This window comes from Barbus barbus (genome assembly GCF_936440315.1).
Source record: "Barbus barbus genome assembly, chromosome: 8".
Taxonomy (NCBI): domain Eukaryota; kingdom Metazoa; phylum Chordata; class Actinopteri; order Cypriniformes; family Cyprinidae; genus Barbus; species Barbus barbus.
This window is the reverse complement of record NC_136736.1, coordinates 26,248,858-26,261,148: the sequence shown is the minus strand read 5'-3', so window position 1 is coordinate 26,261,148 and position 12,291 is coordinate 26,248,858. Positions and strand designations below refer to the sequence as shown.

The 12,291-nt window shown below is 36.4% G+C and overlaps 1 protein-coding gene across 1 annotated transcript; it reads left to right on the top strand.

The window, feature by feature from the left end:
• Window positions 1-410: 410 nt before the first annotated feature.
• On the top strand, window positions 411-9,697 carry stim2a (tromal interaction molecule 2a; the record flags this gene model as incomplete). The annotated part of the gene is made up of 12 exons (XM_079424293.1): window positions 411-522; window positions 682-812; window positions 2,505-2,619; window positions 2,712-2,823; window positions 3,694-3,809; window positions 4,312-4,489; window positions 4,921-5,098; window positions 5,180-5,341; window positions 6,867-6,967; window positions 7,178-7,416; window positions 7,941-8,124; window positions 8,356-9,697. The coding sequence occupies 12 exons, from the start codon at window positions 411-413 to the stop codon at window positions 9,695-9,697; spliced, it is 2,970 nt and encodes a 989-aa protein (XP_079280419.1).
• Between the last annotated feature and the right edge of the window lie 2,594 nt (window positions 9,698-12,291).

Here is a 12,291-nt window from a genome sequence, read left to right as displayed (position 1 = left end):
AAGAGAAGTAGCTACAATCGCTTCTACATGAGTAACTTCGTTAAGGAACCCTGCTTTCAGAAGGACTAGTTTTGTTTTGGACTCTTTTTGGACAATTTTTTGTTTCAGGCATGTTTATTATTCTGTTTACTGTGTTTTCCATTGCTTTGGGATGTAACAAGGAAGCCGTTTGTGAAAAACTGCCTTTTTAAATGCTGTGATCTATAGCCTACTTTGGCGGATGCAAACAAACATTTCGAACAGTTTCTCGTTTTTTTGTTTTTGTGAAATGCCTACACTGTTGCTTTTCTAACCGGTGCGCCAAAGCTTTTCTTGGAGCTGGGGCTGTTTATAGCATCACTATCACGTAACGTTGCATTTGGATGCACATGTGTTTTTTAAATCACAGTAAGCGGCACTTGAACCCTGCGATGCATAAGTTCTGCTTCACCGTACTGCTCGTGCTGCGCGGACTCATCATCTGCGTCTGTTCCAGTGATGAACCGCAGCACCCTGGACTCTATAAGACTTCAACAGGCACGTGTGCATCACCAAACATATACAAAACTTATTCAAATATTCGCTAAACCTCAGAATGCTTACTGCGCATTTTGAAGATGCATGAAATTTGCTGTGAAATGGTAACGTGTTGACATTGCAAATATTGGATTACTTAACTCTTCTGTCCATTTTTGATTACAGATCCATGTCTGCAGATGAGCCCTCCATGTATGACAGAAGCTGACCGCTTCAGCCTGGTGGCTCTTCAGCACATCCACAGAGAGATGGATGATGATCAGGATGGAGGCATTGAGGTGGAGGAGAGTGTTGAGGTAATCAGCATTCACAGATGTTCACAAGAACACAAACACAAGACAGAAGTTTCCTCACATCCTAATGTGAATCCTGCAGGGTTTCCACACCTCCTGGCCAATTAAGTTTCATGAAATTTACAATCAAATAGATGAGGAAAGATCAGTTGAAAAAGCTGATTAAATATTTGATCAACTTATCAATTTGATAAAAAAAAAGAAAGTTGAGCCAACTTAAAATTTTAACGCAACCAGCTTCAGCATATTTTTGAGTTCTCAACTTGTTTTAAGTTTATACAACAAAGTTGAGAATCTCCTACAAAAATGTGCTGAAGCTGGTTGCCTTAAAATTTTAAGTTGGCTCAACTTTTTTTTTTTTTTTACAGTTTATATATACTTTTTAAGAATAACTTTTCAAAGTCTTGAAACAAGAGCTGCACATTTAAACAACAACAAAAAAAAAGAGTAAAATGGCTTAGAGCAATTATCACTAAATGAAATATGCTCTGCGTGTGAAGCATAATTTAAAACATTTCAAAATGAAATTAAGAGAGAAATATTACTACTGTAATTTTCAATTGTAAAATAAAATTATTATAATGTTTAATTCATTTTACAGTGGAATATTACAAGAATATTTCTTATTTTGGTTTTTATATTTAATAGTACCAGTAGTTATTAATAATTCTTCTTCATCATTATTATTAGTAGTAGCCTATTCAGCCAAATTGGTGTATAATCACTAAATTTCATCCAAACTGTGCAGCCTTGCAAACAAACCCAGCAGACCTGTAATTTTTCTGTGAATATTGAAACATAAAATATAGACGTTTCAACTGCATCTAAAATGTAAACTTTAGAAATCCATAAAATCCTTTATATTATGTTTGTATTATAAATCTAATATATAGATTAATTTGAGCCTCTAATCCCACCCTTACCCTAAACAAACCACTTCTCGACAGCTAAAAATGTAATAGGCATCACATTAAATCACAATTTTATTGGAAAAATCACAATATAACAGTTCTTTCTGGTCAACAAATCTGATATGAGTGTAATATTAGAGTCCAACAGAACTCCAACAGCCAGTATTCTAAATCATGCAGCCCTACTTGAAATCATAACCATGTGCTTAATTATCCTTTCCTCTTGTATTACATTTTGTTGCTGCTAATTGAATAAGTGGTGGAGTAACACTAATGTATTAGTCTGAGGATGTGGAACTTCTGAACTCGCACTCAGACTAACAAGCTCAACTTTACCATTGTGTGATGTATGTGTAAGAGCTGAAGTGTTATGCCAGAGCACCCTTGAGTTTCTCTTCTGAGCCTGTTGGTCAATTTAGAAACATGTTTCCACCCAGCACCTAAGACAAACTGTTCAGGCTTGGCACTGGGAGAACATAGCAGAGAGGGATGAGTTTCTAAGTAATGTCCTGAAGTACGTCCGAGTCTCTGGTATTGGGTTACTTTTCCGTGTTGCTATAGACGTGGCTTAGGTGGATCGAAGCAGCGAAGAAGCCTGGAATCATGTGGTGCATCTGATTACAGCAGAGACAGATACCAAAACACATTCACAGACACTTGAGCTCTTTTGATCTTGAATGTTTACTCAGCTGTTGTTTTAAGTGTCACTGCATTTGTAGGATTTGTGTAAGTTAATTTAAATCAATTACTCTTGCATTCATATCTCTTCTGTTTCTTACTGTAGTTCATCATTGAAGATATGCAGCAGCAACAACAGGCAAACAAACACAGTAAACTCCATCACGAGGACCAGCATATCACTTTGGAGGAGCTTTGGAAGGGCTGGAAATCTTCTGAGGGTAAGATGTCTCCATGATCGAGTCTTGCCATGTTTTCAATGTAAAATAGTCACTTTCTTCCTCTCTTTTGGCTCTTTCTTTCACTTTGTTAGTTCATAACTGGACTCAGGAGGATGTCTTGAGGTGGTTAAGAGAGTTTGTTGAGTTGCCTCAGTATGAAAAGGGCTTCAAAGAGCTGCGTGTCAATGGGAACACCTTGCCTAGGTGAGACAAATCAAGACTGAACCAAATGAAAATTCAACCTAGAATGTTTTTATATATATTGAAACATACACTATAGATGTTTCAACAGCATCTAAAATGTAAATGCACAGCTTTAGAAATGTAAAACATTTTACAAATCCTTATATACCATTTATAAATATAAATCACACATATATATAATTGTTAGCCTCTAATCCTGCCTCTACCCTAAATCAAACCAATTCACAATAGTTAAAAACTTTATAGGCATATCAATTTACAGTACTAATCACTTTAGTTACAATAAACAATTATATAGGCTAGATATTTTTAACAGCACGAGAAATAACAGAAAACAGAATGAAAACGTTATAGTGCAAAATTAGGTAAGTGCATTAAATAAATGTGATACTACCTTTCAAAAATACAGAAACAACATTGAAAAAGTAAGATGATTTAAAATAAATCTTTTCTATTTTAATATATATATTAAAATGTAATTTATTCCTGTGATGCAAAAGCTTACTGTTCAGCGGCCATTACTCCAGTCTCCAGTGTCCCGTGATCCTACAGAAATCATTTTGATATGTTGATTTGCTGCTCAAGAAACATTTTCTTATTATTATCAAATCTGAAAACTGTTGTGCTGCTACATATTTTTGTGGAAACTGTGATAACATTTTTTCAGGATTCTTTGATGAATAGGAAGTTCAAAAGAACAGTATTTATTTAAAATATAGATATTTTGTAACATTATAAATGTCTTTCCTTTGATCAGTTTAATGCATAACTGGTGAATATAAGCATTAATTTCTTTAAAAACAAAGTATGCTGACCCTAAACATTTGAGAGATAATGTATTTACTTAAGTTTTTTGCTTTGTATTTACAGGATTGCTTCCAATGAGCCATCGTTTATGAGCACATATCTGAAGATCCAGGACCATCAACACAAACAAAAACTCAAGCTTAAAGCCCTGGATGTAGTGCTTTTTGGCCCACCTACACGTATGCACAAACTTTACATATATTGACATGGAATGTAATTATTTTGAAATAACTGTTTCAAACGGTTATGCATTCAAGATATGAACATTTCAGTGCCTGATCAACATCAGCTCTTGTTCAAATTAATTATGAAGTCAAATTGTTGCACTAAAGAACCCCCGTTAGCAGTGATTCAATTCCTTGATTGAACTGTATGTGTTGTATGCTTTAATTTAAAACCAGATCATTATTTGACTGAAGCCACAGTATAATGAATTCTGATCAAACAGTTCTGGCTTTTTAAATGTCATTATTAAATATAGCTCTGACTGATGTGTATCATTTAAGCACATGTGAAATCAAATATCCATGCATGCCTTTTGAGACCACAGCAGAATGACTCTCTGAGGGTGTAAAATATATTCAGCAGATATTCAGTCAGCATGCAAAATAAATTAACAGACAGTCATCACGTAATGTTTCTTTGGCAGTCTGACTAATATCTCCATGTACTTTGCTCCAGGACCCCCACATAACTGGATGAAAGACCTGGTTCTGATAGTGTCAGTAGTAATGGGGATTGGTGGATGCTGGTTTGCACAGGTACAGAATAAAGCATCTAAGGTACATATTTCAAAGATGATTAAGGACCTGGAAAGCTTGCAAAGAGCTGAACAAAGCCTCAGAGACTTACAGGAGCAGTGAGTACATCTTCTAGATTTCTGAACGTTCACATTCAGCAGGAATTTAAACTATTCACCAAAATAAATAAACTTGTTTGATTTGCACTTGATTCAACAAGTCACAGTTCATAAGTTTTTATAATTCAGTAATCCAGTAGTAGATTTATTGGTGGCCTTATTAAAACATTTTTTACCAACCCCAAACTTTTGATCAGTAGTGTAAAATATAGTGCTTTTTTAATTAACAAAAAATAACCTCCCTAAACTTAAAAAAAAAAAAGATTATATATTTAAAATATATAATTAGCTTTTAAACTAGTTCATTTAAATCATTAGGAATCAATTCACTAAAATTAGACTTTCCAACACATCATACATGAGAGAGTGACACTGAAGAGTATTTTTTCAGGATTTTACAGAATAAATGCTGCATTTTGAATTTTTAAAAGGTTGGAAAAGGCCCACGAAGAGAAGCGTACAGTGGCCGTAGAGAAGAAGAATCTAGAGGAAAAGATGAGGGACGAGATTCAGGGTGCTCAGGAAGAGGCCAACCGCCTGCACAAACTCCGAGATGGAGCAGTGAGTGAACTCACCCGTCTTTGGTATGCAGAAGAAGAGCTTGGACAGGTAAGGATCTGCATTTCTCAGTGTTATACATCTCCTAACAAGATCCACTACATCCCATTGTTCTCTGGACTCCTTGTACAGGTGCGTGATGCATTGAAGAGGGCCGAGAAAGACATGCAGTGCCTCTGGTCAGTTCCTGAATCTTTGCAGCTTTGGCTACAGCTCACCTATGAGGTAGAGGTCCAGTACTACAACGTCAAGAAGCAAAGTGCAGAAAAACAACTAGTCACGGCTAAAGATGAGGTATTGTAGAGATGAATGAGTCTCAAATGTATTATCATGCATATAATCAAATACACATTGATTCATATTTTCAGATTTCAACCGTTTTGCCTTTTCAATTAAAGGAATTGTTCACCCAAAGATGAAAATTTGCTGAAAATACTCACCCCCACAGGCCATCCAAGATGTAGATAAGTTTGTTTCTTCATTGGAACTCATTCAGAGAAATGTAGCATTACATCACTTGCTCACCAATGGATCCTTTGCAGTGAATGGGTGCCATCAGAATGAAAGCTCAAACAGAATCACAATAATGCACAAGTGATTCACATGACCATCAAGTCCATCAGTTAACAAATCCATCATCAACACATTTTTTACTTAAAACCATTGCTTTCTGCTCCTGGAGGCGTGCCGTGGGTGGAGCTAAAGAGCACTTGCGTGCTAATTGCTAACAAGACAGAAATTTGATGCAGTTTTACTTGCCGCCTGCAGTTCCGAATCATGACCGGGATCTTTTATTGCTTAATGTTTTAATGTTTATAAAACATTTGTCACAGAAATGAAGGGAACAAACAAACACACTTGCAAAACTCCATTGCTTCCCCTGGAAAAACAAACTGCATCCACTATTAACGTAATGCTAGGTTCTTTGGGAAGCTGAACAATTTTTCCCTCACAACCAAAAGCACACTTATTTGGAGACATTCTTCTCGAGCAAGTGCTGTGCAGCGGTACCAAATGAAGCGTGCTCTTGCTCTCGCTGTGGTAGACGTGTGCACCCGCTCTTCCGAGAGAAGTGCCCATACATGGAATTCCACCCTTCATGACGTCATGGAGGCCCATTATTGAAGAAAAAAATTATTTAAAAAATTACTTTCCGAAACTTGTACAATCATGAAGAGTCATGATCGAGAAAAAAAGTTTGAAGTCCCCATTTAAAGTGCCCTTTTAAACATTATGGGTAATGAAAGGTTCATATTTTGGTATTTGGAGTCCTCAACTGCAGGTTGACATGCATGCAAGGTAGTAACACTTTCATAGTCAAGTGGGCGGGCAATATGCTAATGTTTCATGTTTGGCAACATGAAACGCTTGGGATTCATTTTAAAAACGACTCTTTCTCTTGAGAGACAATAACTTTATACACGGTGCACTTTCAGATTTAAAACTTTGCAGGTTTTCATTCACTTAGAGCTTTTACACACTGCATGAAAGGTAATTTTCAAAAATTCATAACGGGCACTTTAATGATGGAATTGTTTCTTTCAAACACGCAGCTTTTTGCTTCACAAGACGTTAATTGACGGACTGGGGTGATTTTTATCAGCTGTTTGAACTTTCATTCTGACGGCACCCATTCACTGCAGAGGATTCATTGGTGAGCAAGTGATGTAATGCTAAATTTCTCCAAATCTATTCAGATGAAAAAAACTCTTGGATCTACATCTTGGATGGCCTGAGGTTGAGTAAATTCTAAGCAATTTTTCAGTTTTGTGTGAATGTTTAGAATTGTATTATTCAATCACTTTGTATTTTTGCACAGGCTGAGAAGATCAAGAAAAAAAGGAGTTCTGTGTTTGGTACGCTGCATGTTGCACATAGCTCCTCATTGGATCAAGTGGATCAGAGAATTCTGGAGGCCAAGTAATTTGTTTATTCTTATTTTAAACTTAAGACACTGAATAAATAATGCAAGGAAATATCTTTCATATTTTCTTTTTTTCAATATGGGTCCCAAACATTTTTGGGGCTAGTGTATCTATGCTATTTGTCAAATTTAAGGAAATATTTGAATCATGAGTACACTTAGTATGGGCTTACAATGACCTGCATACTTTATGTATTTTGTTAAAGGAATGCACTAGCAGAGGTGACTGCTTGTCTAAGGGAGCGTTTGCCCCGCTGGCAGCAGATTGAGAGCTTGTGTGGTTTTCCTGTGATGAAAAACGTGGGACTACCCAGTCTCACTGCTACACTCTACCCAGACCCCAACTGGATGCTAATGCCTCGGTCTGCAATGCAGTCCTATCAAGTGCCTGTTTCGGTGGAGGACATGGAGGAAGAAATACCCCAGATTATACCACAGTTTCCTGGTTGGTACTTGGGTTTTTTATTTCTTAGTTGAATGTTTTCTTCTTTTTTTATATACATTAAACAAAGTGAGATTAATATGTCAGCCGATCGGATTTCAGTTGAATATTAATCAGGACATTTTATGCATGGTATTGAAAAAATAGCTAACAACACATTACAGCACTTTTAAATGGTTAGTTCACCCAAAAAAACTCACCCTCATGTTTCAAACTCATAAAACCTTCGTTAATCTTTCGGAACGCAAATTAAGATATTTTTGATGAAATCCGAGAGCTTTCTGACCCCGTGTCATGGTACTCTCGTGAGTGGTTGCGAATAGAGGAAAGTGTTGAATAAAGTTGTTATTTTTGTTTTCTTTGCACACAAAAAGTATTCTCATAGCGTCATAAAACTAAGGTTGAACCATTGATGTCACATGGACTATTTTAACAATGTCTTTACTATCTTTCTGGGCCTTGTACTAAATTACTCAATGTTTGATTATTGAAACAGGCATTGATTATTCATATATTTTACTTTTCAGTCACAGTTGCACCTTTGAAATGTTCCCCACGGTCTCTGGTTTGCTCTCGCCGATCGGGGCATATTGTGGCATCACCTGTCATCGTATCACCTGACCCAGACCTCCTGATTCCCATACGAACTCCACTACGCAGATATGGAGATGAAGAAGAAGAGCATATCAAATTCTCCCCTCTAGTGAAACAGTATGTCAGTATTTTGTTCTTTTATTTTGCATTGCATTGAAAAGAGCAGCTCAGAGATTCTTAAAAATTATTTACAATAAAATTCTATTCATTAATATTAGCTAATGCATTAGGTATCATGAACTAATCATAACCAACAATTTTTTTACAGTATTTATTAACCCAGGTTAATGTTTATTTATGAATATCTTTTTTGGGCGAACATTTGCTGAGTGTCCCTTTCTCTGACAGGGAGTCTATGGAAACATCTTCAGATACAGATTCTATCGGGTCCTCCATCAGCAGAATGTACAGCAGCCTAGATGTCCCATCTCGGAGAAAATATATTTTCTCTGATAAAATGCCCCGAAAGATATCCCTGGATGAACAAGACGACAGTACCTCACGCAAAATGGAGGAGATGGACGAGTCTTTGTTAGTGAATAACACCTCAAGGAAAGCTTCACGAGACGAACTAGACATTAATACTCCATCAAGAAAGACATCTAGAGATGAACTAGAGGCCTCTGTGGACCCTCCTAAACAACTGAGTAGAGGAGAAACTGAGGCTAGTGTTGACTCAAGGAAATTACCCAGGGATCTACCTTTCGATTCCACAATGAGATATTACTCTACAGAAAAGATGTCTCCAGCAGCGATCAGCATGGATGGTCAGAGACAACGATCACTCAGAGACAGAAAAGATCATATGGACAGCATTTCTAGAGTGATACCAAAAGCAGAACTTGATATAGAGTCCACAAGTGGAACCAGATATTCAGATGCCTTGAACACTTCCATTAAACACAAAGAAAACTGGGATTTTCCATCCAGTATCCAGCGAGGAAAAGTGTTTAGAGAAAACTCCTTTGATGCCACCTTTGATAGTTCAGTGGAAAGCTCTAAAAAATTTAAGATGTTAGGCAAAACAGATTCATCCAAAGACATCCCTTCACGAATGATGGCACAAGATGATTTTGATGTGCCCATGGATTTTGAAAGACTAAAAATAAGAGATAGTTCCATGGATATTGCTTCAAGGAACATACTGAAAGATGAGTTTGAGAGAAGCAAGTCCTTTAAAGAGAACAGGGATATCCGCATGGAAATTCCCTCAAAAAAAATCTCTCGAGATGAACAAGAAGTCGCAATGGAGACACAACGAATACAATGCAAGATAGACAGCTCTGTGGAAACTCCCATTGGTAAAATACAGAGAGAGATGGTGGGTCTATCCGTGGAGGCTCCAAGGTGCAAGATATCGCAGGAGGAGTTTCTGAATGCAAACCCAGGACAGTTTGGCCCACCTGACCTCACCGTTAATTCCATGATGCTCTGGCAACCAGCCTCAGACTCGCTCAGCACACTAGTGTATGACGGCATTCTAGAAAAGTCCTACGAAAACCCTCTCATGCCTAGTCCTGGGAATCTCACTCATGCGGCTTCAGTGTCTTCCTCTTCCCAAAGCCTTCTTGGAAATGAAGGTCAATCGGCAAATTCGTCTTCAGAATCTGGCGGTAAAAACAAGGCGGTAAAAACAAAGCTCAAGAATATTTTCAAAAAGAAAAAGGAAAAGGACAAAGATAAAGACTGATAAAGGTCAACAAGAAGTAGGAAATCAGACACTTTTAAAAGGCCAAAGTCTCTTCTAAAACGGGTTTGGAAAGCTGCCTTGTAAACTATAACATATGCAAAGCTAAACATGCTGAATGGAGTGCCCTTGGACTTTCTTGCAAAAGGTTTTTCTTTGATATGCAGGAACCAAAACAAATGACCCTCAGCTAAATGGGTGCAATGTTGTAAAACAAAGAAGCAGAACTGCACTGTGGGAAAATGTATTTATTTAGAGACACTGTATTGTGTAAGATGCTCTGTCCAGTGAAGCTGTTGAATGAGATATTCATTGCACATTTTTCTTTATTTATTGTGGATGTGTTCATCATTTGAAATCATTTGTGATGATGTACTGAGAGTTTTGCATATTAACAGATCATTGTGGCATTTAAGAGATCACAACAAGCTTGACTTTATTGATTTTATTTACTTGTTTTCACAAAATTTCATTAAAAATAATTCAGGCAAATGAAGACAGAACAAAACCAAATAATTAAAGCTTAACTAATATACTGCATTTACTACAGGACTAGTAATAATGTATAAAAATGAAGCTTTTATTAATTGCTATTTAATAAATACATTTATTTATAAATTAAAATTTAAAACATTATTTATAAATTGAATGTAATAAATTTATTTACAATTTGAAGCACATGATCAAATAAGATGACTTTTTTTCACAATTTTGCTAGTCCTCCTTATCATCCAAAGTTTAAAAACTACAGTTTAACGAAAGAGGATGACATTTGTTTTTAATTGTTATATTTGGCATCAAACACCGCCAGTTATTTTACAAAATGTAGTTTACAGATTTAACTGACTTTTTGACCTTGATTTGCACAGATTTTTATGACCTATATAAGTATTATTGTGGTGTCTGTATGATTTTATTATACAAGGTTTTTTGTTTTTTTTCAGTGTGCAATATAATAGATTTGACAGGAGAAGTATTCTTGAAATTACATTTATCCTAATGTCATTGCAGATGTTTTGTGGGATCCCGCCCTCTTCCATTCTATATGATCATGTGAAAATATAAAATAAAAATCAAATTGAAGATTTATATTAAAGGAAATGTTCACCCAAAATGAAAATTTGCTGAATATTTACTCACTATCAGGCCATCTAAGATGTAGATGATTTAAATTTAACATTACATCACTTGCTCACCAATGGATCTTCTGCTGTGAATTATTTATAAGAAGTCCATCAAAACATTTAACTGTTGCTTTTGGCTAAAATACTCCACAATTCAGAGTCCATAATCCATAATAATGCTCCGGTGAAAAAAACGTACATCCCCTGTTGTCCTCTCAGACCAAAACCTACCAACATATTTGTTTAGAACTGTTTTGGACTGTTTTCACTTATAAACTGTTCGATCTGTACACATTTCTCTACTGATTCAGACAAGATGAATTTTCCACTGGATTTCACTGGGAGAAATTTTATGGATAGACGACTAAGTTATAAAATTTTCGTAATGGATTTATTACAAACTTGCAGCTCACAAGATGTTAATTAACGGACTGGAGTTGTGAGGATTACTTGTGGATTATTATGATATTTTTATCAGCTGTTTGAACTCTCTATCTGACGGCACCCATTCACAGCAGAGGATCTACTGCTGAGCAAGTGAATCTCTTCAGAATAAACAAGCTTATCCACATCTTGGATGGCCTGAGGATGAGTACACTGTCAGACAATTAATTTTTTTGGGGTGAACTGTTCTTTTAATCAAATCGGTTAACATTGCTGGAAATGTACATTCCAGCAGTCAGGGGTTTACAGATCTTTATCACTTTGAAAATAACCAGGCTGATACAGTAAACACTTTTGAGGCAAAATTAGTGTCTGGATTTGCCAAACTTTGCATGATTAATGACAACAAATGTCTGTGAATATTTTAAATAAAGAATAAAATTGAAATCTATCAGAAAGGGGTGTTTTCCAGAATCTTTTGATGATTTGAAGCTGATGGTTCTTGTAAAGTGTTATATTTGTAACATCTGCTATGAGTATCTCAGCACTCCAATCAGAGCCTAAAGATGAATATATGCCAGTACAGTAATAATGCAGGTCTGAACACAGTACATGTGCTCTTTGTGTTCTTAACTAAAACGTGCTATCTAAACACGTAAATATAAGATAAATGATACACAACTTTCAATAAAGGCAGTCATTTTTTATTATATATGAAACAGTTTTTTTTCGAAAGCTCACATTATGGCAGCTAATGTACACAATATTTTCTTCCTAAAGTCCATGATCAGCTCTTTAGTTTTGCTCACATTCAGAGAGAGACAGTTGTCCTGGCACCATGATGTGAGTCTCTCTACCTCATCCAAGTATGCGGTCTCATCATTGTTGGAGATGAGGCCCAGAACCACAGTATCATCAGCGAATTTGATAATAGATGTGGAGCTGTGAGAGGACACACAGTCATGCGTGTAAAGAGAGTAGAGCAGGGGACAGTAGACTCAGGACACAGCCCTGTGGGGCGCCTACGTTCAGGGTGATGGAGTTTGAGGTGAACTGGCCAACTTTCACCACTTGAGGTCTGCCGGTGAA